We start from the raw sequence: 27408 nt of genomic DNA on the forward strand, positions 1-27408 counted from the left end.
GCAACATATGTTTACTCTGTGACTGTGTAGACTTCAGACAGTGTAAATAAAATGGTATTTTGATATACAGCTCTTGTCTGAGTCTTGGTACATCACACTCAGTAAACACTTTTTTTTTTTTTAATAATTTCCTTAATTCTCAATACTTAAATGAATAGAAAATAAAAAATAACTACTTGTTTTGAACTGAAATAACAATGTTTCTTTGCAATGAGAAACAGAAGTTGGAGTTGAAAAAATACTATTAACCATTGATCTGGTTTCGTGTCAACACCTGAAAATCCCTCCTGTGGATGTTAAGGTGCTTGGCTCAGTTGAATTCTAGATTTCCAAAACAATGACCATTCCATGATTCATTTAAAACACTAGACTTGCTCTTAATATATTACCAATTTCTGCAAGATATTCAAGTTATGCTTTCCCTATTTTACTTTCATAACATATTTATATTGTTAGCATCATTAAAACTATCTTCTTCTTACCATGGATGCCCTTCACAGACCTACATTGTGTTACACGCTACTTCTTGTCTATCACCTTCATGCCTTTTTCTTTCAGATGAAGTTTATGACATCTGTGATTGAAGCTGATAAAATTCAAGTACTTCACCTTAAAGAGAACTGATATTGTGTGAAGGACTGCAAAAATGCGTAGCAGAAACTAGTTGTTCTTCCATGTAATTTAGCACGTTGCTCTTTTCCATTGAGGATACAGCCTCTTCAAGGATTTTAAGACTTCTTACTGTGCTTACATGTACTTATAGCTTGTGGCCCCATGGAGTTTGTCTGTACCACTGATGATTTGGATTCATTACCTCTCTGGAAATTCATATTTATCACTTTGGTTGGAATCATCTGAGTCTACTTAAAACACAGGCAGGACAATAAAAGCAAGTTTAATTCTAATAATGCAAAGAGCTACGTTCTTGATTACAAAATGGGAAACACATTTACAAGAGAAAGACATCACGAAAACACAGATGACAGACCTGACATTTAGAGTACTTTTGTTTTCCACCTTTGATTGAGTTTGTCAGTTGTAGGTGTGAAGGGATGTTTCAAACCTAGAATTATTTTCAGCTCTTTTTAACCTATTATTTACTTTTTTTTCCCTGTTTCCCTGTCTGTTAAATAAACAGCCTCGTTCCACTCAATCTTATACAAATCACTAAGGATAAACCAAATCAAACTAAGCCAACTTTCTCTCCCCAAAACATGCCCTGGTATTTGTGGCATCAGTACAATTTCACATGAACATGCATGAACATACACTTTTTTCCTCTTAACATTCAAAGCTTTTAGGGGAATGATCTACTAGTAGCTAGTAAAATGAGTCCAAAATCTCGATTCATCTCTAGCAGATATATAAACAACAATTTCTGGAAGTATGACCAAAGATAAGCCTTTTGGGGAAGATATGCTGCAGACTACTAATTATCTGCCAGATACTATAGGGTTTATGCTTTTTGGTTTCTATTCACTATTTCAAAATAAAAAATTTCCTTTTGTATTTAGCACATAGCTATCACTAAATACAAAACACGCTTTGGAAGAGGGGGCTTTAAACTATATTCCCACCGTCCTTCAAAGTATCACCAGGTAGCACTTCTAGAAATACGAAAAAGAATTGCAGCAGTCACATGAAAGAAAATATAGAAGAAACAAGCCTCTAAATATTCAAGTTCACAGCTATGTGAAATCAGCTGCAAATTAATTGTATGAATGACATTTGCCTGATGATGAACATGAAGTTATATTAGTTATGGCTCTTCTGGCTGATACTTTTTTTGTTTTGTTGATCTATCACTGTTGCTTTATGTTGCTTTAACTTTTTATCGCCACAATCAGGAAGCTGACTCCTCTGAAAGAGAATCTAGGCTAATGTCACTTTGAGTCAGTAGTTGATACCTCAAAGAGAAGCAAGGAGTCCTCAACCAAAGCACATGTCTATTTGTGGAAGTGTTGTGTGAAGGCAAAATTTAACACATAGTAAAAGCTACTGACATGCTGGGCTCATTTGAAGGGCTGCTTGAACCCAAAACAGGATTCCCTCCATCACTGTTGATTTTCCTTTTACATTCTCCTTCTCTGCCTGTGACAGGCAGTGTCACTGAAGGTAGGCAGGCTTGCACAGAAAGGCAAACAGTAAGCCACTATCAACAAATGGTAAGAAAGTAAAGCTGAGTTCAGAAGGGAAGAATGAAGACTACAGAAATATCACTTTATAAATATCCTTTAAAAAAATACCCTCTAACCACAGCTATGGTCAAATGTAGACTGTGAAACCCATGCTGAGACAGCTGATTAGAAAGATCCTCTTCTAAACGGGGGTTGATCAGTCCAATTCTTACAAAAGTCTACGGGATGGTCCAAAAAGGAAAAAAAGATCACGTCTTTCCTTGTTCACTGTACCAGGTGTTTGGTCTATACTGTCAAATTGAGAATTTTTCCATTCTGCTGTTGCACCTGCAAGTATTTCCTTACAGAAATGTAAACCCATTTTTTTTAAAGATTGCTAACCTATTTGTCTCAGTAATATTTAGTGGCAGCAAATTTTGAAAGTTGATTAAATGCTTCATCAAAAAGTTATTTGTTCCTTGTTGACTGCTTGGAATCTGCTGTTTTTCACTTGCACTGAGTGCCCCTTTTTAATATCAAATGATATATCAGTCAAATTTGAGCTGCTTTTCAAGAGGCTATTTGGGAAAAAAGGTACAGGAGAAGATAATAATTTTTTATAAATCTCAGGAGAGCTTGTGTTGTTCTTCTCCTTTCCAACCTGGATAATTTCTCCTTAAACGGATCTCCCGACTCAGACAGCTCCATGTTGTTAATCACTTGCATTTGCCCCTGATCTTGTCTGGGTAAACAGACAAGGATGATGGTTTCAACCTGAACTAAGCTAAATTCATTTGCTATGGGTTCAGACCTATATTTTCCACACAAACAGTAACTGAAATAGTCAGACAATAAATAAAAGAGCTTTAAGATTAACACCTGATAATGTGAAAGGCACAAGACTGCAAAGAAACTTTGTTCTTGTAACTCTCCAGGGACCTTGTGACATACAATTACAATAACAGAGAGTGCTTTTTGAACAAGGATCTGAACATCAGGGGAATGAGATGATGTTTCAGCTCTGTGTAGCTGTAGTATGTGCAAATAGAATTGCAGATTAAACAGGAAAAAAACAACTCTATCTAACAAAGCAGTTATTCTGCTGAGGCCTTTAGGTGACATTTTAAACCACTGGTGACCATGGAGTATCCAAAGGAAATAAAAGATAAAAAACTTATAACAAGCTTGTTCCATTGAAGGGTTCTGGAGATACCATCAAGCTGCACTGGCAACAAAAAGAAGTAACAAAGTGAAAGATAAGACTGATGTACCCGTATAACAAGCCTGTTATTCCACTGAGAGATTTCTGGTGATACTATAAACCAGGAAAGCAGAGTTAGGGTGGTTTGCAGTTTCAACAGACTCACATATTGTGTCAATGCAGTTCTTCCACCAAACTGCACTGTTAATACAGAGGTATCTGGAACATTGAAATAATTAAGAGTTTTTAAAGGTTGGGGGTTTTTTTTAAAGTGCAATGGCTATTTTATTCTGCAAGCTGCCTATTATGTTTCTAACTTAGAAACTGAAAGTTACTAGTGAAACATCTGCAAGCTTGAAGAACAATTAAGCAGTAGAGTTGAGCTAGCAGTTTTAGTAAAAAACCTGGCTTCTCCTCACTTTCCCATTGCTGTTGGCCTCAAAGGTGTAAGATGAAACAAGCCTACAGTAAAGGCAGCTCCAAAAGAGAGAGAAACATTACCCCTCTGCCAACAAGGACCAACAAAAGCTGTCTCAATCTGCTGGCAGAAACTGGAAGCCATGTGGTATCTGAAATGGATACTAATGATAGGGAGGGGAGAGAAACTCTGAACAAGAAAGTGCAAAACAGAAAACTTCCTTCAGGAATGAGCAGCAGAGGAGAAGGGAGGGAGAAATTCTTCTCATTGAAAAAGCAGATTATTGTTGCTGATGGCCAAATGTAGAAATACCAAAATAAAAAAGAGCCAAGCAACAGGGACTGAAAGCAGTGATCAAACTGATTTTTTCTATCTCTTGCTAAAGGTTTTTGTATTATATCCACTAGGGCATCAATCACAACTTTATTAAACCATGAAACAGATGTCAGATCAATGGCTGTATCAGCAACACTTTGAGTGACAGGCTGATGATGGAACAATTCCAGCCTCCATACATTATTAAACACATACTAATGCTGCTCTTCAATGCCACCCTTACAGACTCATTCATTGTATCCTCTATCTATGGTACGTTTTTGAATAACAGGCCTAATTGCAGATGAATATTACATTGGAAAAACAAGACTTACTGTAATAAATAAGAAAAAAACTAGTAAACAAAAGAAAAATTTCAAGGTTAAAACTAGTGGTCTGTCTTCACATTATGCCTCCTGGCATTGAAATTTCATTTAAATACAATTGTAGGAGCTGAGGCTGGGTTGTCAGCGTTAATCAGAATATTCAGAGTTATTTCCTTTTTGCTGTACTCTTGACGTAATTTAAGCTTCAGTTTTCTCTACATATTTGCTCACAGCCAGCACACCTGTGTAAATGCTTTCTGCTCTTTTGAGTGTAGTGGTATGTATGAAAAAATGCATATAAATTTGGAAGAAATTGCCCCTCTGGCAGATTCTCTGCTTCAGATTTCAAGCAGATTTGGGGAGGTGATCAGAGCAACACACTTACCTCTCAATTCATCAGTTATGTAAACTATTTTCACTGGCAGAAATCAATTTGATTTTCACAAAGGTAGAAAGGAATTACGTTTTTGGTGGATGAATCACAAAGCACAGTAACAGGGAGATGCAAATGCTGTATGAAATTCTCTCACAGCTCATGGGGTTTAGTTGCCACAAACTCCAGACCATTACCTCCTCTCTTCCTCTGGTGCTCTACACCATCCTTTGGGCTGTATGTTTTTGTGAAGTGGGCAGTGAGATCAAGTAAATATGCATTTGCAGCTTTTTCTTTGGCCTGGCATCTTGATAGCCTTAGTGCATCGTCCTGGTTAGAGGATTACTTGGTATAGCAGATGTCTGATGTTATACAGACAATTCAGTAATATATAAGAAATAATAATGTTTAAAAAGATGATAAAATAAAATCAAATACACATTCTTTGGGGCTTTGGAAATAAAGAAAACTTATTGTTTTTATCCATGACAAATGATGTCCTAAACCAAATTCTTTGTGCTTTTGGCCAGTAACTGAAAGCTTCCCATAGAACAAGGGGAAGGTAGCTGACTATGAGTGGGGCTGTAGGAAAGTGCACTATTTTGGCGGTTGAATTGGATGCTCCCAGATGGAAATGAGCAGCCCTGCCAGCATTTAGCCAGAAATGCCCCCCTGGCTTGGTGACTAAATAATCAAATGCAGGCAGGGATGTAGGCAGCTGCCTCTTGAATTCTCATGAGGTTTTAACATGTGCTTCAGAGCTGAGAGTTCAAAACTCAAATCCAATTTCTGGTGTTGAGGGAAGAATTGGCAGAGGCTGATCTTACTTGAGTAACTTGCCTCACCTAAAGGCTAAAGAGTGCTCCTCTGTGAAGGATCTTACCCTGGAATGGCTCCAGCCTGGACAGAGTACTTTAATATTTTAGAGAGCATCAAAAAGCAGAGTATTCCCACAAGATACAAGGTGTACATAGGCCTACATGTCTACATTCTCGAGCTTACTCACTAGTGAATAGATTTTCTGTCAAAGCAGTATTTTAGAAACCCTCACATTCATCCTGACTCAGGCAAGGTTGGAAGTAGGTTTGAAGTCAACGCTCACTTAAGTGACCACAGAGGTCTGTTTTGGCTGAAAAAAATGTTATGTTAATTAGCAAAATGGTTTGTCTAAGGAAGTGAATGTATGAAAGCCTTTTAATAAAAACTGCTTTGCATACTGTAAGCTTTTAAATTAAATTGGGATTGAGCTACAGCCAAGACTAAGCAAAACTGTTTGTGATGTTTTGGCTTATTTGCTTAAAAAAATCTGGCTGGTCTCTTGAAAGATAGCTGGTGGCTCTTTATGGCACCCTGTTGCAAAGTCTGAAGGATAAAATTAAAAATTATATTCCTAACAGAAATATATGGTTTATGTCCCACACTTCCCTTGAAACTTAGTTCTGCTGAGGCACTCAGTGTAGAATGGTTTGGACTTGGCTCAATTTGTCATGACTTTATGCTCTCAGCGCTCCTCTCTCTGGACTGAAATGCAGACTTCCAAATAAGAGAATGAAAAAATATCTCTAAATAAATCATATATTTAAATAGGTTGTCGATTTCCCCTCCATTTTTTTCCTCTAACAGAATTCGTTAGGAAGATTCAAGTTTGAGTCAGGATGGATATATCCAACTAAACTGCTTCTGGTAGTCCAAATCTTGAAGTTCTCTCTTTAATTCCTGACAGGAAATTTTGATGTTCTCTATAATTATCCTGTGTGTGTATGGTGCAGATGGTGTTTTTACCACAGAGAAATCCTGTATATGATAAAATAAGGTGTCATTTCAGATTTATGTGAAACCTATGGATATTGTAACACTATCAATCATTTAATCTTTCTTGCTCTTTAAGTTTTCTGTAAATGAGTTAGCAGTTTAAAATATAGTAAACATAAACCTATATGGTATACTTCTGAATATATTTCAAGAAGTTGTCAAAGAATGCTGTGACCTTGAAAGATAAGACTGTGTAAAGAGCTAGGAAAATGAAAGATTTTCTTTCAGTTGCAGGAAAATAAATTCAGGATCTTATTATCACCCACTAGATCACCCACTGCCTTTCAGAGTCCTTCCCAATCTCCCCAAATGGATTTGTTACTATCACTGTTGTAATAGCAGTCTCAAGTCAGAAGAGAACATTAGCTGCTAATGTTATGACTAGCTGCTGGAGAGCTGCTCTCAGCAGGTCAGTCCCCACCAGTACAGGCTGAGGATTGATATACTGGAGAGCAGCTATGCAGAGAGAGACCTGGGAGTTCTGGTTCACAGCAAACTAAACATGAGCCAGCAATGTGCCCTCATGGCCAAGAAGACCAATGGCATCCTGAGGTGCATCGAGTGTGGCCAGCAGGTCGAGCGAGGTTCTGCTCCCCCCCTACTCTGCCCTGGTGAGGCCTCATCTAGAGTCTTGTGTCCAGTTCTGGGCTCCCCAGCTCAAGAGGGACAGGTTAGTGCTGGAGAGAGTCCAGCACAGGGCCACCAAGATGATCAGGGGACTGGAGCATCTTTCTTACGAGGAAAGGCTGCGGGAACTGGGGCTGTTTAGTCTGGAGAAGAGGAGACTGACGAGGGATCTCATTAACATTTATAAATATCTAAATGGTGGATGTCAGGAGGTTGGGACATCCCTTTTTTCTGTTGTATCCAGTGACAGAAGAAGGGATCATGGAAAGAAGCTGGAACACAAAAAGTTCCACTTAAATATATGGAAAAACTATTTCACTGTTCAGTTGAGGGAGCCCTGGCACAGGCTACCCAGAGAGGGTGTGGAGTCTCCTTCTCTGGAGTTCTTCAAGATCCACCTGGATGTGTTCCTGTGTGACCTGATCTAGGTGGACCTGTTTGAGCACGGGGGTTGGACTGGATGATCTCTAAAGGTCCCTTCCAACCCCTAATATTCTGTGATTAGCTAGGAATTTTCTAGTTTGCATTAAGATTGAGAGAAAATAAGTGAAGAAAAAATCTGAGAGTCATGGAAGTGAAAATGACAGAAGGAAAAGTTCATATGAGCTACTCTGCACCACAATCAGAATTCATTCTCCCTTGTATTAACTTTGAAACACACTTTTTAACCACAATAATTACACACGAAGAAATTCTTACTAATCCTAGTACTTCCTTCAATTTCGTGTCTGCAGAGGAGAAAAAGGCTGATGCTAACTTCCAGATATATTGCCTACTTATTTTGATTGTTGAATGAAACGTTTAAAATAATATTTAAGTTTCATTAGAAATAAATAGAGATGTCTCAGATCTTATCAGTTTTTTTTTTAAAGAAAGAGGAAAAGACACTGGAGCTGGAATTATATTCATCAGAAAAGAAAAAAAGGAAGAGAAAAGGAGGAAGGTCAGGAATAGAAAAGGAAGATCCAATACAGTGGGTTAAACAGCTTTGTAATTTTCTTTGGTACCTTATTGAATTAAAAAAACTCAAAACTCACAACCAAATTTGGAAAACTGTGCTCTTATAGATTAGTATCACATAGTATAATGGTGAAATTAAAAAAAAACAACCCGGCATTTAGTAGATCTTTCACATAATTATTACATAAAGAGAGTGTGTGTTAATGGCATAAAAGTATAATATTTCTGCCTGCATTTTCATAAAAATATACATGTACATGTAATGTGCACACATTCACCTATTAAATCATCATATATTGTTTGTAGGCTGTTGTATTTTAGCAACTTTTCAGAGAGTTCTAATAATTTTTATTAAAGAGTATTTTTTGCCTTTCTCTGACTCTGAGGGAGTTAGCTGACTTACACAGCTTAAAGAGAAAATAATAGTTGAGATGCGCATGTTTAAATATGATATACTGGAAACACTGCTGACCTTGGCCAAAATCATATTTCTGAGTCTGGAGCTAACTATGTATGGATAGCTGTTACGGTTTAGAAATGAATAGTGGAAACTACCACAAAGCCAGAGCTCCTATTCAGCAGTGGTATAAAACTTTTCACAGTGAGAAAAAAGCAATTTCTGATTAAAACCCAAATGGATAGAGGAATAGTTCCATATTTACATGAGAATTGGTACAGATAAGTACAGAGCAGGTTTTGTTGGCTATATGATGGTTTTATAAATATATTGGTAGACAGATGTTTCTGTCACATAGCAGTATGAGGATATTGTTTGTGTAGTACATCAAGTTTGAGTCATGATGAAAGGCACTTCAATATATTTGCTTGGACAGGCCTAGACATCTCTGGATATGAAGAGAAAAAACAAAGTAAGCCACAGTAACATTAGTCTGCAAAAAAGGTGAAGCGCTGAAAACCCAGGAGTTATAAATCACCTTGAGAAACTCAGTATGCAACAGATGTTTCACAATATAGAAAGTAAGTAGTATAATCTGTGATCTTACCGTTCCTGTTGTGCCCAAGGAAAGGTGGTTCATCTGTTGGGTCAAAGGGCCCATCATGCTTGCTGGCTGCATTGACATAGTGTGGTCCATTGTTGGTGTTATCACAGCACCCTACAAACACACATAATTTACACTTCAACATTTCACTTTAAAAAAAAAAAAAAAGCAGCATTCTCTAACTGTGTGAACCTGGATGAAAACTTGACATGAATCTTAAAAGACACTAATATATCTGTCAGAGGAAATATGTTTTGTTCATATTGACAATCAAGCTACACATACATATTATTTGTACTACTAATGAGGCCATTTTATGTCAGTTCCAATTAAGTGTCATTTTTTACTTTGTGGCTTCTGACAAACAAATGCATATGTTCTTTCTATGATGAATGCTACTGCACATTGCAAAATGCCTATCATTTCTATTTTTCCATGTCCTATATAGAACAATCTTACAGACAGAACACATGTGTCCTCAATTTTCTCTGACTTCTAAAACCTCCAGTCTCTGAGATCTTCAGCCTATTATGGTAATTACCTTGGATTTTTCCAGTCTCAATTAAGAACACTTATTCATGACATTTTATAGCTGGTTAAGTAAGACTAGCTATTGACAGTGAGTTTGGCAGTGACACCCATTTAAAACACATACATAGCATTTAAAAGCATTTTTCTTCTCCGCATGAAAAACAAAGACATTAATAACAAACAGCATATGAACTAAAGCAAAAATATGACTTTGTGCAAAAATGAAACAAAAGACATGCCAAAGGAGCTTTGGAAAAAGCTGCTTTGACATTCATACTCCTTGTCTTTTGTTCTCCCACTCCCCAAAGTCCCATGGTGGTAACCTCATGACTTAGTGAAATGTTGATTCTCATCAGTTGCATGGTGTATAATGTTATTTGCCATTTTTGTTAGAGAAAGTCAGTCAGAAACACATTGGTCTGTTCTTGCAGACAGCAAAATAAGGAAGTATTTCCAGCTATTTCTTAATATGAAATAATAGCTCAACATTGTCTATATGTATGTTTGTGAGCACACATTATAAATTTGCACAAACGACCACAACGTTACACCTGCTACAAAGCATGGAAAATGTGGATGAATATATTTGTTTAATAAAAAAAGGAAAACTGACATTTTCCTCCATTGAGATCACTGACAAAATCCAGCTACAAACAGAAATTCAAAATAAACTAGTTCCAAAACTTATAGTACATCTGATCTTAAATGTCATTCTCACATTTAGGTAGAGTTATGGGACTGCATTGCCATTGGTGTGATTAGAAGCAAAGGATTACAAATTTTCAGCTGCAAATAAAAATTAAACAAAAAGAAAAAATGCAGAGGAAGTACCAATTCAATTAATTCTCACCTTCCAGCAATATTTTGTCTATGCACATCCTATCTTAGAAGCAGAGATTCCACAGTCTCTGCAAACTCATTATTTGCATCCAATGGTAAAGAGGAGGTAGACTCAACTTGGTCAGTCCTTTTTTGCAATACTCTCAGTATATGAAATACATAACACACTTTTTTTATGTCACATAGTGGATTATGTTTCTAGAGACAAGAGTCTCTGGAGAAATTTGGCAAATTACAGAAACTAGCCTCCACAGAATACCTGTCAGATTCCAGATAAATGCTTATAAACAAGCTGATCAGTGTGCAAGTACAAACCCATAACACTTGCGAACACTTCCATCTCTTTCTTGGCTGTATTAATTTCCAGTGGTTTACAGATTAACCTATTGATTAACTCATTATAATGAACTTCCACAGTGCTAATATTCTTCCTGGAATAAGTCCTTTCAAATCGAGATAGCCACAAAACTTTCACCATAAAATTTCTTGCAGTATAGCAAATATTTGTATTCAAAACCCCTTATTTCTTCCTTATATGACATTCTTCTCTTTCACGGTGCTTCCCCCTTTTTGCTAAAAAAAATTACCCTTTTGCTGAAAGAGTCTGAAAGCAAATCTGCAGGGCATACACCCATTCAGCATATTTGGCAGTCTCTGCGTAATAGATTCAGCACAAAAGTCTGAGGTAGAATCATGCCCAAGAAAAATTACATTCTTGCTGTATGTTCAAAACCAGTGGCCTGGGATACCATACAGTCAAAGTCTTGGGGCTTGGACATCCACCCGTGCTTTTTGGTTATGACAAAAAAAGTTGTAAGCTTTATGCTCAGAACGATCCAGAAACCATTATTTCTACTTGATCAAACCATAAATGCTCAAATCAAATTTGTCAATTGATGAATAGTTCTCAGTTCCCTCTACAAGCAGTTTTCTCCTTTAGCTTGTAGACAAATAATTGCCTCAGGGCTTTCTGTGACAGACAAGGTGAACTCCCACTTGTGATGTGTGATGGAATAAGTAGAAAGTCACACCTGCACCACAGCTTCATGCAGCCCTGCACCACCAGCCGCAGCGGCTGCCATTAATTTAGGATGTTCCAAAGCCTTAAAATACCAAGCTTTCTTTGCAAAGATGTTTATTGCAGAGGTATGGTTGGAGGAACTTGTTGTGATTACAGATGTGACAGACTGATAGCTATCCCTGTGTATAAATTCAGGAACCTGGAAATGAAGAAAGGACAGCGTCGAAAGCAGTCTTATGATTTAGTGTAGCAAACACAGTGCCAGACACACAGTGGAAAAATCTGATAGCAAATGTCTTTCAGTAAATAAGCAAGCAAGACAGGTTTTGCAAATAAACTATTAAAAAAATATGGACTGGAAAGAAAATGTATCAAGGACAAAAGAATTGCTCAGAGATAGTAAACATATTATTTTGAAATCGAAAATACATATATTCTAGTCCCTAAACGTATACCACTTAATACATTATGAGAAAAAGTTGGGAAAACAAATCAAGTATTTGCAACTTTCCAAAGACAGCTTAACATGTTTGAAACTGCACAGTCACCTAGAGCAGAGACTTCCATGTATTTGCCAGATCATTAATTTACCAGAGTTTGCAGAATCCTCTTGTGACCACATATGGAAAAAAAATTGTAATTAATTAAGGAAATATCATCTGGTTGTTAGGGCAACACTCAGTCTCCAGACCATAACGTAGCTCAGAACGGATGCTGTCAAGTCCATTCACATTCAGCTTATTTAGCTGAAGAAGACAATGTCTTGCATTAAATGTAGCCATCATATTACAAGCAATTTTATTCTTCTCAGCATATAATAGGTATTAGCTGATAAATACCCACTTGGTGATTGGCAAAGGCTACAGGAAACCTATTTTTCATCTTCATCTGTTTAATTGTGTGTTTTTACTTAGTTTGTAAACTGTACAGACTTCTTAGCGTGACATAGTACTACCGGAGACCCAGCTCAGTTGAAAAAAAATCTGTAGAAGAAATTACGATGAGGTTTTTGCCAATGTCTTTGCCAAAAGAAGTAGTTGGCCTGCCAATTATTTAAGTCTGCCCTGTTGCCTCAGTCTGATTTTTTTTTTAATAATTCCTGCAAGAAACTGGTTATTAAAATGACTTTTAAATTTCACAGGCTATTCTCGGCATATGACTTGTCATACAGTTATGCTGACGGCAGTGGCCTTAAATGAAATTAACAGAGCTAATGGTAACAAACCAATGATATAGAAGAAAATGCATGATGTTTGCAACACCTAATAAACACAATAAACCAAAGATATGTTTATTGCCTTAGACTTTCTTTTATTTGAAAGATCTTGTTGTTTTAAAATATTCTAAGCTCTATGGACATACCTCTCCCAAAATAAAGTGAAGGTATTTAGATCAGAATATTTTCTAGTCTATCACTTGCAAAGAAAGAAGCCTGACTCACTCAACTACAAACACTGCATACTCCCTCTATAGCAACAAACTGAAATCACAGGAAGGACACTAAATACAGCCTGTTTATTACATTAAGTAAACTATCTTTAAGTACTTGCCAATACAATACCAAAAGGCATCAGCAGAAATAAATTTTATCTTAAATTTTATGTTGCTGCAATGACACATGACAACTTATGTTGCTTTGAAGGCTGGGAAAGTGACATCAAAAATAAATAGTGTATTAGGGAGCTTTAGGAACAGACAGTTCACTGGTTGAGAGATGCACTTGGGGGCTAGTGGGAGGAAGGATTATTTAGTCTTAGCTTCTTAGAATAATGAACTGTATTAAAGGCTTCTGTTTTATTCCAGTGTTCGAATACTAATATTGGATTTAAGGCACAAATACCAGCTGAATAAATAGTTTTTAAAGCTTACAGTAAGCATCTGCTTACTTTACAGTTTACTTTTTCTTTATTTAGGAAGTTTTAACAATCTAGGCATACTTACACATTCTACTTTGTAAATACTGGCCAATGTAAAGCCAATAACTGTTACATCAGCAAACCTACTTTGCAAATCTGTTTATAGACACATTGTGCAGTCATATAAACACCAGATCATTCCATCTGAAAAGTTATTACCATACTACCAAGTGAATGTCTTTATGTTATTGAGAACATGTTGTTTCTTGAGGTTTTATTAAACTGAGTGAAAGGATGACTTTCCTTATATTTATCAGACAGACGTGTCTATCAAGAATTAATATGAGAAAGTCCAGCATGCATACTTTCTTGCAGATAAATGTACTCTCTCTGCATACTGAATAAATGACAACCAATCTATTGATTTACTGTTTTGTCTAGATTGACTTGTCTCATCTCCTTGGGCTGCCTCTTACAGGCAGCAGGAAAAATAAGGTCCCCTTGTCTGAGCGGTGAGCCTAGTGAAGTACTCTGAGCTGGCTGTTAAACTTTAAACTTTGACAAACTTTCATGACTATAGTAGGAAGATTAAAGGTAATGGTGAAATCCTCTCTACCCTTCTGTCATCAACTCTGCTAGGAAAAATTGTTGATATTCCATAAAAACCAACTATATTTCAGAATCAAAGAATAACTTATTTTCCCTTTCTTGACAAAAAGTAACCAATTGCCTTGGCATTTCCTAGCTGATCAGATGTCAGCTAATAATGTATATTCTACACATTTTAGGATTTGGTTTCAGTTCATTACATTGTTGAATTTTAAAAGCTTGCTAAAAATGGGGTAAAGTGAGCAAGAAGCCCAAAGCTGCGCTAAATTAAAGCAGCTTTAACTTTGGAACAGGCAAATTCTGACCATCACCAACTCTGAGTCTTATTTCTGTGGCAAGAACTAAATCCTAATTTCATGTTGCAATACTTCTAATTTTGGGCGTAAATTAAAATCCTGTCTGATATCACCTTCATAACTTAGTTGAACCTCCTTGGAACAATGGACACATTTGTTTTCTCTTCCTCATTTGTTTTCTGTATGTTCATGAACTTCTTTCCTGAGCTGAAAGTATATATCATGGGTCCAAGAGAGCTATTACCCAGAAGTAACTGGTCTTAAAAGATTAAAACTCCACATATAGTGTGGTAAACAAAGAACAAAGGTGACCCTTGTGTATGCACCACTTTCTCTACAACAACTGCAAATTTTCTGATGGTTTCTTTCACATTGTTCTTGTTGCCCTTAACTGTATGTTCTCTCTATATATATTTATATATAATATATGTTACAGATATGTTATAGATATATTACATCTGTTATACATATGTTATATATATGTATATATAGACAAATATGTTACATATATGTTATAAATATGTTACTTATATGTCAACTATATGTCGAAATACAGCTTTTGATTTTATACAGATATTAGCCTACACACATAAATGTAGATTAAAAGGATATATAAATGGGAAAAGAAAGTGATAAAGAAAACATAGTTGATACAGTAGAAAGTTCTACATGAGTAACCGTGTGCACAAATAAAGCAATACCTACAACTACATTGGTAAAGGTTAATAAATACATTACATCAAGGAGTACCACTGTCATATTATGTCAGTAGTTTATGTTCCTACCAGAGTTGAAAAGCCAGTAAGTTTCATAGCATACTAGTGTCTATTAATCTAAAAGTACCTAAAAGAAGGAGCATTTCAGTTGCAAATTGTAAGTTGCACGTGTCACTCAGTGCCTAAAGTGATTTTTGCATGGTGGCTTAGATCTTTCTACTCAAAAGAAAAAGGACATTGAACAAAATGACAACATTTATAAATGGAAAATATACATGGATCACTACAGGGAATATGAAGAGTTTGATGCCCTGTGCTATATCTTTGCCTTTACTATCTACACATATAGGCTGAACCACAAGCCCATGTGATCTCTCTGAATTGTGACAAAAACAGTAGTTTCCATACTCTTCTCCAACTTGCCTCAGGAATAAAATAAAATTAAATTACTGGTATTATGCACCTGAATAAATGGGATTAGTTTTGTTGCAGCCTGCCAACAGGAAGGAGCCCATAGAAGTTTGGAAATGACCTATCAGAGAGGAGCATTCATTCCAGCAAGTGCTAGAGAAGGCAGAGAAGCTACAGATAGCTCTTGCTCCCTCTTCTGACATATTGTACAGAGGAACAAGAAATTACAATTACAAGAAATCAGAATTCTTTTGTTTTCTTCCTACTCTTCAGGCTTTATGTGCACTTGACTGTATGTCACGTTCATATATCCAGTTCACCTAATAGTGCTTTTACTCTATGAAGAACAGCCATCACTAAAAAAGGCATCCTCACAACACTCAACATAAGGCTTAGCATTCCTAGAAGACAAAGAGGAAACACAGAGGTTGTGGTTTGCTCAGGACATAAACACTGGAACACATAGAATAAATCTTCTCCTGACCTTCATACAATCAGATTTCACAAAAAAACCTCCAAAGGTCTTTACATTCCATGTCAAAATAAGCACGGATTTCAAAACCTTGACACTATTGATGAAACTAAACCTTTTTTTTTACGTACAGATCTCCTGATCCATACCTAATTAGTATGTGACACATGTTGATGTGTTGTGCTTGGCAATTCCATTCTGTTTACGTTCTTATACATATTCTCTTATGTAGACTAGTTCCTTCATTCACTGTCTCCCGGTGGCTGATGTGCCATCTTAGTAAATGGGAATCAGGAGTCTCTTTCCTATGGGCTAGTTTTTCTTCACCTTAGAATGGAGTTTCATCTATCAAAGCTAAATCCAAATAATTTTCCCCTCCAAACATTTCTGCTATGTTCCCTCCCTTCATGACTATAACCAGGTGTGAAAATCGCCTCGATGGTACATTCTAGTTCTAACAAGGTGCAAAATGAAAACTATTAAACAGCACAAGTATGAGTCAGCACTAGCATTTAGCCTAAATTTTCATTTCCTTGCCTTACTAGGTTCCAATAAAACTTTCAAAGAGCATGCCATATTTGCATCCTCAATAGACTGATCTTGCATATATTTGTACATATATACACACTTATAATTGCACATGAGAAGACAAATGATACTGCCATTTCTATCACACTCACTCAGGGCACACTTTTTTCAACATATGCATAACTTTTTATGTTTGAAACTCTCAGTCCGGCATTTATTATGACAAAAGTAACTAATAGTAACAGTGACAGGTTTTGAAACTTCTTACTTATGAGGAATATTTAATAATAACAGTGAGTAAGAGTTTCTGTTATTGAATGAAAACACTTGTTCTATTTTATTCAGGGAAATATGCTCAAAATACGAGAAAAACGTCTCATAGCAAGGTTTGCCTCCAGAACTTGTACTTGGATGTAGAGGAGCAGAGCAGGTGGCAATAGAGCATATATGGCATGTTTAATATGGTAGGATCTTGGTTTTCCATGGGACTTAAGTCATCTGAGCAAGGTGAGGCAGACCTGCCTGTCTGTGTGTCTCCATGAAGTCGTGACAACAGACATTTGATCAGACCAAATGTCTGAGACACTGGACTGTTGATCTCTGCTTTTCTAGTGAAATTTAGTACATAGGTCATTTGCCAGGCAGAGAGAGCAGCTAACTTGGTTAGGGGAGGAACCATCTGTGACATTTCTTCTACGTGCACTTCTAGCCTAAACGCTACAGGGCAGCAGCTGTGATCTTTAACAGATGTGCTGTGTTTCATTTCCTGCCCAAAACCAGGAGGGACCCATGCTGTGTGAGCTGCAATCTAGCAGCTATGCTGGAAGAAAAGATTCACTTATTAGAAGGACAAACACTGACACCGGGAGACATTAGAAGTGCTGAGGAACTGGCTAACAACAAGAGGGGAAAAAAAAAAGGAGGCAGATAATGTAACCCTACGTATAGTGGGTGAGAAGATTATTTCTTTCCCCCCCCCACATCTCATTTTCTGAATTATAAGTTCTGAAAGACCGATGAAGGGCAGTAATATCCCCATAATCTTCTTGGAAAACCTTCTTATCCTACCTGTTAGGAAAAAATAGATAGCAGAAGATGCTAGAAATGAGACCCTGAGTAGGTAAGGATGTTTATCTGAAGATAGCCATCCATTCAAGAATAGATTTTAGACTTGAAGTTAATAGGGGAAATCCTGTACTAAGCCACAATGCACGGTACATATCAATTCAGTTCTAGATTACAGTGCTTCACTCTGATCTTGAAATCTAGAAATGTCCCCTTGTTAGATGTGACAAACACATAATTCTATCTATCATGTTCTGTTAGAATTGTAATCTATTATGTTAGAACAAAGCCCTTTCTCAACAGTAATGGAAAGAAAAATATTCCAGTCCTGCCTTTCCTCTGATTTAAAACCACAGTTTTTCACAGCCTAAACAACCTGCCCCAGATCCAAATTGCATTTCATTTTCTGGATTCATAACCCTCCACGGGGATGCTGTAGGTGAAATCCACTCCATTCTGTATTGAGATTTGTCCTCTGAGTGGTTGAAACTGGCTACCTGGCAGCACCAGCTTTGTGACAGATCTCAAAACCAAGATTGAGGCACAGATTTTCAATAGTGCCTTCTTAACATCATTAAAGGCAATGTGAGCCTATGACTCACTCGTGCCTTTACAAATTTTAACTGTTTTTTCTGACTCTCCCCAGACCAATTGCTCCTTGCCCTCAACTCTGTATAAGCCAGCTGCTACCAACATGTGGCTTTTGCTGCACCTGAACAACTTCATCATCCTTGGATAATGGCCTCAATGACATCTGTGCAGTCTTCCATTGTTTTGAACAACTGACGATATAGGCACAAACTGAAGAAACTGTGTCTGCAGAAATATCCCTACCTAAAAATTCTGTCCCTGATTCTTGAGAGTACAAGAAGATAGTAAAGCCAATGGCAGCAAGCACACAGAGCATGTACTTTAAAGGCAACCACGTTTAAATCAGTGAAAGTACAACTGATAAAAATGAAATAAAATTGAAGACATCAGTTTTGTGTCAACAGTCAGAAAATAGGAGTCTATAGAGGATGAACACATAACTAAAACCATAGTATTTTATAGTCCTTGTTTACTTTAAAGTACTTCCAGTGAAACCAGACTGTGTATTACAATAAATGCCTGACATTTATAAGTCTCCCTTCTACCAAAGACTTCTAAATGCTTTACAAACCATGTAATATATAGAGGACTCAGGAGCCTTCTGATATCAGGGTTCTGGGATGGGTCTGGATCTATATCTGAACTTTCCTAAGTTCATAAGTGTTCAGGTTGGAGTACAGTCTAGATCAGTACCACTGCAGGCCCAAAGAGAACAGAAGTTTTTGATCACACACTCCAGTCCAAACTAATCAAGAAAAGGAAACATATTACCTCTTGATTCAGGCTGATCAAATTTGAAGTAATAACACAAAATGGCTAGCTTAAGCTTACTTTGGTCCACACTTTGTTGTCTTTTAAAAGAATATGAATGTATTGGAAGAGCATTTTAAAACTGACCCTTGTGAGTAAAACTTCATTGTGCGAGTGTTCAAGCTAGTCTAAAAACTTGATGCAAAAAGTTCAAAAATGTGCAGATTTTCATCAAGTTAAAAAGAAGAAAAAGTAAATAATTGATCCAGCAAGGATTACTTGTTTTCTTTTTAACATATCGGTACTGATTAAGAATGACTAAATTGATATATTTTCCCTTTTCTTGTTCAGATAAAGTCACTCTTGGGCTGAGATCTTCCTTATAAAGTTTCAGCCTGGAGCACATTTTTACAGCTGAGTGATTAGCCTTAAAATGTGAGTTCACACTGGAAATGCTGGCAGCCCTCTTAACTATTGTATAGCAGTGAGCACAGCTGTAACATGTTAAATATGTTGAAAGTACATGTGGGGAGCAGAGTGGCTCAGAGGAGTGGTAATAGAATAGAGAGTCTTAATGCTGTGTCACCAGGTTCAGTTATTGCTGGGACTGAAAGTCATTATCAAGCTACAGCTGTTCAGTTATGTCCAGGCATTGGCCTCTCATCACAAAAATACATACATATATACATACAATAACTGTGAAAGGTGGGGGGATGCATCCCTGCCACTGCATCCCATAGGTTGACACCAAGATCGAGAGCACTGATGACAGAGGGGAGAGGCTTGCCTGGTCACTGTCCTGGCATGTTGCCCAGTCTGCGGAGGGTGTTCATCACTAGCCTATCACTACCATATATTTTCAGGGCACTCTATTTTACCAAAACATTGTTAAGCTCTGAAGATTGATCCCAAAAGAGTTTATTTTCCATATCAGAGAACGGACCACATACATTCCATCACGCTACCAGCTTGAGAGCAATTCTGGTGAAACTAGTTAAGTGAAAGTAGAAAGGAGATGACAAAATGCCTTTTCAGGTCCACGGTTACAGTAATGTCAAGACCAAATATTTTACGATTACCTCTCTCTACACTGATGGTTAACCTCTTGCTATTTGCATAAAATTGTAAAGTGTAATCCATTTCAACTGATGCCAAAGCATCAACTGATGTCAATTGTTGCATAAGCAAATGAATGTAGCGATCTGCAATTCTCAGGATGGTCATAAACCAAAGTAGCCAAAAGTAGTGTAAGCAAATGAATTCCAAGTTTACTGCTAATTGGAGTAAATTAGGTAAGTCTCTGGATCATATTTATCTATATATGCAACAGTAATCTATGTAAAAAGCTTTGACTTATCACAGTGTTTTGGAACACCATCGTTTCCTATCAGTCACCATATACAAGCCCATGTGAAAGTCCAGCAGTCAGATCCTGACATTCTTTATTTTTTATGACTTTGCATCCTCTACAAACAGTCTGATTTGCAGAATTTTAGGTTGAAGTCAATGATGTTTCTCTGGGCTATTATCCTGAATGTCTTTCAGATATTTAAACACTTGTAGAGGTGCTCAGTTGCTGTATGTAGGTTTTATTTTCTCTGGATTCTAGAAAGCAAACTACCATTGTGATCAACATTAGTTTCAGAGATGCTAAGGATGAGTCAAGAAAGAGTAGTTTAAGAATTCTCCAGATCTTTTTCTAAACCATACTCTTACACTTAACCAACAGAAGTAGCTACTAGGTATTGTCTCCTACCATATATTTTCGTGTAGATCACTTTGCTCTGCTGCCAGAGAATGATAAGCTGTTAGTCCACTACTGTGGTGAACATACCAGAGTGAGTCTTTGGCCCAAACTGGACAATCAGCCTTCTGGGATGCATAGATCAGGCAGTTGAGTCTGTCATGAGTTGAGGGAGATGTATTTTCCATGAAGCTAAGACAATCTCTGTGCTTTGGAGGAATAAATCCTGATATAACCCACAGTATAAAAAGGCCAGCTGGACAGTTTACAAATATTGCTGAGATGAACAGCAAATTATTCGGAAAAAAGACTGAGGGAGAATAAAACATCCTGTGAATTCAGGTCATTCTTGGCACATAAATGTGACCAAAAGAATGAAAAAAATGGAGCTGTCAAAATGCAATGTTTCCACCATATTTCAAAATGGTATGTCATTTCAGAATGTATTTAAATTTGAAGGAAAACAAAAAAAGCTAAAACTTAGTTCAATAACCCAGAAATGAAAACAGAAATCTAACAGATATTTTGTCTTTGTTCTTCCTCTCACCCTCTCCCCTCTCCTAAAGCTGTCTCCTGGAGTGGAGTCAAAACAACATCTTCACAACTTCTTTACATGTCACTACCCTCTCCCTCTGCACATTTTCACTTCAAGACAAGTTCTAGAGTTATTACTTGATTGTGCCCACAAACTCAAATTTTATTATTCAGAGTACTGTATATGCAATAGTCTTGATAGCCCCAGCCAGAAGCAAAGGGTAGCCGGTAGCCACAGAGGAAAAGGAAACAAGAAACATGCAAAGGAAGGTAAATAGGAATGAGACAATAGGCAAATGGGTAATACTCCCATCATTTCTTGAGAGCTGTGTGAATAGAAAAAAGAGTGCCCTAATTAATTCCAGAGTGATGGAGACTTGACTGCTGGACTCTGTGCACTGTATGCTTCTGAATCTTCATTTCATGTGAACCCCGTTCCTCCTAAAATCAACCAAACCCTTGTTTTGTCTTTGACATCAAAAGATACAACATAAGTAAGAGCATATGTTCTGATAAACCCCGGTAGAGACCAACCTCTTGGCAGCCACATTTCTATTCTGCAGTGGCTTTTCCAGGCACATAGAAAATCCCTTTGTGGGACTGAAAAGTACATGAAATGGTTTTCCGGTAGTATTTCTTGTGGTATTTTCTGGTAGCGTTTCTACTATCAAGGAACTGCGGTATCGTCAAAGACCCTGTTTTGCACTGTTTCAGCCCTGTGTCACTGCAAATGATTACAAATTCGGGCAAACAATGAAGAAAAACACAAGCCTGAAATATAAAATCAGAACTAGATCAGGACAAATTTTTAGCAGAAGCTGTTAGCAGTTTCAATGGTTAAAATCTTCATAATCCAATAATCACAGTAACATAAACATCTTAGTTTAGTGAATTGAAAAATTTAGCCTGCAATCCTCACTCCACTAAAATCAATTACAGTTTTGTCACTGATTTGAATGCTTCCAGGATTTCACATTTCTCTAATCCTGAGACAGACATAAAATTGTACATTACTATGCAGGTATCCAATAGATTTTCACAGAGAGAATGTAATTAAATAATTATTTTTTCCAAGAGATGATTTTGCTTTTGTATTCAGATCCAGACTGCAATTAAAACTTTTTTTTTTCTTTTTTTCCCCAGCAATCCAATTTTAACTTTTTTGTTATTCTGTATTTCTGCAGTACTTGCCATACAGGCAGCCTAAGGCCTATGGCTGCCTGTAGACTTGTTTAACAAGAAACAAAATCTTATTTTATGGCAAGACCATAAAGTAACCCTACCATTGGATGATTCTATGATTCTAAGACAGCCATCTTGTCTAGAACTTGAAGTAATTAATAAAGATAAGGACAACCAACCTTGGAACAGGAAAGCAACAAGTCTAATAACAACTTCCAGTATGAGACCATTGAATAAATACTTGTTATGCACACTGAGAACAATGCTTAGGCTGAAATGTTGCCATAAATTATTCATACAAAGGTTTTGGACAGTAAACACATTTATGAAGATAATGATATCTTTGCAGTTCATGCACGAAAGTGGGGAGACAGGTCAATCTCCAGAATAAGCTGCAACATATAAAACCACCAGCTGTAAGCATAAAGTACTGATGCAGAGATTTGCCGCAGAAATTTTAAGATAATCCCCATGCATTTTCTCTTTCCAGAAAGATAGCTTTGAAGAGTAACTGCAGAGCCAAATAATTTAGCATACTCATTTGCTGTTCTTGACCAGAGCACTAATCACAAGTTAAGAATCAAAGCCTTTGGACTATAATGGGTGAATCAAATCAGAACTGTGCACAGCATTAGCCTCGGTTTGCTTAAAACTAACAGCAAGCAAGCGTGAAACCTTTGTCAATACTGACCGCAAGGGGTTGTTGCAAGTTAGGGAAACATTGTTGTACATTTTTGTTTGATGTAACAAACTGCTTTTCCTCAATTGAGGATCCATACTGAGTGACTAGGTGGTTTAAAAAGCTGAATGAATGTCACAATGGCTAACTTTACTTCCAGTACATTTGTTAAATGGCTGAGGCAAGTGATGAAAAGGAAAGGAAAATCTGATGAGGAGAAAAAAAATAGGGTAGAATCTAGACTCCCCCAGGACAATTTCTTGTGCTTTGTATCCTCTGTACTGATAGACAACATATTTGCTTTCCAGCTAATCACCAACACGACTAAAATTTTACGTCTTTGATGTATCTGAGATCAAAGAATATTAGGAAATAAAAGTAAGATTATTATAATTGTTTTGTACAGATATAATAAATTATGACCATGTATGCATGCAAACACACTGTTCATCAGGAAAGCATAAACTAGGATCAACTGAACTAAACAAGAATTTTGTTTAACTGCTTCCTCAGTAGCTTCTCATCTTTCCTGACACCCATCACTGGATAACAGATGCAAAGCCAGGAGAGATGCCCTCTCCCAGTGGCACATCTGACAGCTGGAGACCCGTAGGAGCTCCTGTTCCAGTTGGCGAGCCTTTACAAAAAAAAGTAGCTGCCTTGTGCAGACACAGCAGGCCATCAATAAGGAAAGAACTAAAGGATCTCCAGGTCCAAACCCACATATCCTTACTCCTGACTCCATCTAAAAGATTAATTTCTATTTATTGCTTTTACTACTACTGTCTGCCTGATGTGCACACACAGACTGGGCACCAACCCTCTTTGTAGGCATGCTTTTGTAGTGCAGTCATTTTCTATTATGCACATAGGATATAGTTCTCATCGATCAAGTTTGTGTGGTAGTTAGTATGCTTGTTTCAGGAAAAAAAAAAAAAGAAAAGAAAAGAAGAAAAAGAGAAGAACCAGTGCTTTGGTATATATCTGCATCTAATTCATCATTACCATGGCTAAAACAGTGTGTTAGGACTATTGTATTTTCTTTAAACTGTCTACGAGAACAATACTGCCCTGCAATAAGCAATAAACATCCAGTTTTGATTGATCTGTCTTCAGCCTTTACACACATTGCATGTTTGTTTACTCCAGAAATATCTAGTATTCCTACTTTCTCATCAGCTCAACTGTGAGGAAAAAAATCAGAGGCAGCAAAAAGTAATTGCCTTGTAAGAATAAAATTGGGTGGGAACACTTGGATCACTTCTGCTCATTAAGGTGACATGAAAGGTCTACTTCTGGCTAGGAGCTGTGAGCTACTCCTCAGAGCAAAACCATTTTGAAGGTTTTATTTGTCATCAGGTGGCAGTGACAATGAAAAATGTCTATTGCACTTCAAGACAGCTGGTAATAAAGCAGTGTGGGGAACAACTGACAGAATAACAGTTACTGTACCAGCACAGCTTCTAAGTTTTTACAGCCACTCAGCTGGAATTACACCATTGTATTAAAGTGGTTTAGAGTATAAAAAACATTTGGTATAGAAGGGGTCTCTTGCTCCCCATTGCCCTATCAAGAACCAGAGTAACAAAATTTGGGAGAAGCACTTCTTTTGCTTGATCTAATTTGGATATGTCTACTGTGTAGTTTTGCTTTAGTTCACACAAGGGCAAGCCTGAAAATGTTTCCTTGCTGACAACTGCCTCATTCAGCACCCTTGCAAACAGCTCCCAACAAATCTCAGTCTTCAAAGGCACATTGTTTTTGTTTGCTCTCATTGTAACAGATGTTTTGTATCATGTACTTCAACGAACTAATTCATCTGCAGAGGACCGCCTACTCTGGCTGGTGTGCATCCAGCTGTGGAAATAGCTCAAGTGTCATCTGTGGCCACTTTCATTCCATTCTTCTGATCTCACAGGATCTCAGTGACCGCATCCAAGCCCATAAAAAATAAACAGACCTGAGAACATCCTTTTAAAAAATTTCCAGCAGAGGAGTAATGCTACTCCAGGCAGGAAGCCTTTCTGGAAAGAATGTAACTGATGCCGAAGGAAGATTCATTCAGCTCTGAAAGTCTCCAAAACATGCCATTTTTATCATATGAACTACCTGGTCAATATTGAGAGGCACTGGAGCAATGTCATGTGTGATTTTGATGGAGCTGAGAGTTTCTGACTAACTCACTACTATATCAATTAGCTCGAACACCCAGCAATCAATCACCACTTCTCTAAATGTACTGAGCTCCCATTAGAAGCTGCAAATACCATCAGGCTAGTTCATCTCAACACACTGAGCACTTTTATATACTGTGGGTCTACTGTAATATATTTCTGAAGTAGAAACAAAATCAATTTGAATTGCTCTGGAGTGGAAGCATATCCCATTAATAGCTGTGCACCAAGATTAAAATGTATTAGTGGATAAAAAATAGTCTGCGTCTCTAAGAACTCAATTACTGCTTTCTTCAAAGAGACCAAATAAAACATCCTATACTAATAAAGAATAGACTTCCTGAAAGTGTCTTTTAAATCAGCTGGGATCACTACATCACAAGTCAAAACATGTCTGGGATGCCGCAACCATTCCTTGATTAGCTTCCTTAGAAGGAGCAACAAGTTGCTTTCTGAATCTGTTGAGAAGTCAACCGCAGTTTCTCACAGGAAATAAGTAGTTCCTGATAAGATGCTGATTAGACACTTCAATATCAGATCCACTGGGTTTGCTAATTACTTTCAAACCACTTAGTCAAGTCACCCATTAAGAGGAAATGATTCAATTGCAGATCTACTGAACTGAGAAACTAGGTGACCAAAACTCCTTGTGGAGCTTGAATTACCCACCTGTGTAAGAGGACTCACAATATGTCAAAACAAGTAGTTAATTTCAGTTTTGAGAAGCACCTATGACTGCATTTAATTAGAAAGCTTGGCAGGATTTTTAATGTACAATACCAATTATTGGAGTATTTCAGAAACATTACCGAAGCCTTTGAAAACCTTCAGGAAAATAGAGGCTCATATCAATCATCAGAACTGTTTCATCACTTTTAGGAAGTTGCATTCCAGGTCCTTTAACTCTGCAGAGAAAATTTAAAAACTGTTGGCACCTATCCTACATTTTAGAGACATTGATTATCTTTTTATTTCTGATCAAGTGTATTTGCTATAAACTTGCTATCTGTGTATATCTACGGGTCAGCTGCTTCAAGGGCTAAGCAGATCATCACAGAAGGCCTGAACAGCTCACTGTAGCTCACGACATTTACTGTAGTTCCTAAGTCAGAGGTCAGCAAAATGGACTCACAATGAAGGTAAACAATTTCACGTTAGTGTGCACTGCCTTCACAACAACTAATTAACCAATGATACCTAGAGCAAATTGGGTGTCTGACAGAAGACTCTTTGGGGATTTTGAGTCTTCGTCTGTCACATATGATAATCTTCTGCTGATTCTGCTCTTGCCTGGATTGTTTGGCTTGGGCTTCCAGTTTGGAGTGTGTCATAATGATACATAGTGTTCTTTGAAATAGAGAAAATACTTCTCAGGGAGAAACCACCACATTTGAGCAAAACTATTGTCCTTTTGCACATATAACATACAAAGGCAATGCCTGTGATGTGCCTGCAACTTACACTGGATATTGGAATTACTAACTTCAAAGAGTTCCGTCACTCCCATTTATCCACAAGAATTTCACCAGCACAAAAGAGTTAACATGGCTTTTTATTCTGTGAGAAGAATAAATATAGCATAATACCCGGTTACATATTGTTACAGCTCAGCCAAGAAGATGAAAAGAAAGAACAAGGCACAGTTTCATACTTCACTTGACACAACAGCACTAATGGCATGCTCCTACTTACTCCTTTACTTGCCTTTTGTGTTCAGTGATGAAAAGAGACACAGAGAGAATTCAAATACATTGCATATTTGGGAGGCAATCAGATATCAACACAAACACATCATGGCTAATCACCATAGCTCACACTCTCAAAGTCACAACCTGTAACACTGATTTTAATCTGGAAGGCAGGTTTGAATGGCATGTAAAACTCCAGGAAGAAAGACAAACGAACACAGCTGCACATCCAGTCCCCATGTTAGGAAGTTCTCTCTTAGATTATGGTACTCAAAACTCATCAAGCTCTATTCCAAAATCTTTACAATAAGCTCATCCAGCTTACAGTACAAACACATCCAATACTTTTTTTTTCTGAATGGATGGCAGTTACATACATTCATCTATTTATATTATTGCTGTAGAAACATCTGTGGTTACTATCCACCGAAATGTAAAGCCCAGAATCAAAAAGATGTGTGCATCACCTGTACAGTCCCAGCAATAAGTTTCTCAGTTTTACATCCAAAACTGAACTTTTTCACCCAAGGAAAAATGGTATGGCTTTGCTGCCTTGGAAAGTGGAGGCAAA

At 37.2% G+C, this 27408-nt stretch overlaps 1 protein-coding gene across 4 annotated transcripts in view; it reads right to left on the reverse strand.

Moving 5' to 3' along the window:
• The window catches only part of RBMS3 (RNA binding motif single stranded interacting protein 3), a 449717-nt gene that overhangs the window by 23845 nt on the left and 398464 nt on the right, over positions 1–27408 (reverse strand). For all 4 annotated transcript variants that reach the window (XR_009818745.1, XM_061996425.1, XM_061996424.1 and 1 more), the window contains exon 11: positions 9154–9264. Coding sequence is in view for 3 of the 4 variants with exons in the window: in XM_061996425.1 (XP_061852409.1) it covers positions 9154–9264 (111 nt within the window). In the remaining variant the exon portion in view is untranslated. The remainder of the gene's footprint in view (positions 1–9153; positions 9265–27408) is intronic.

This window comes from Colius striatus, chromosome 5 (genome assembly GCF_028858725.1).
Source record: "Colius striatus isolate bColStr4 chromosome 5, bColStr4.1.hap1, whole genome shotgun sequence".
NCBI classification, from domain to species: Eukaryota; Metazoa; Chordata; class Aves; order Coliiformes; family Coliidae; genus Colius; species Colius striatus.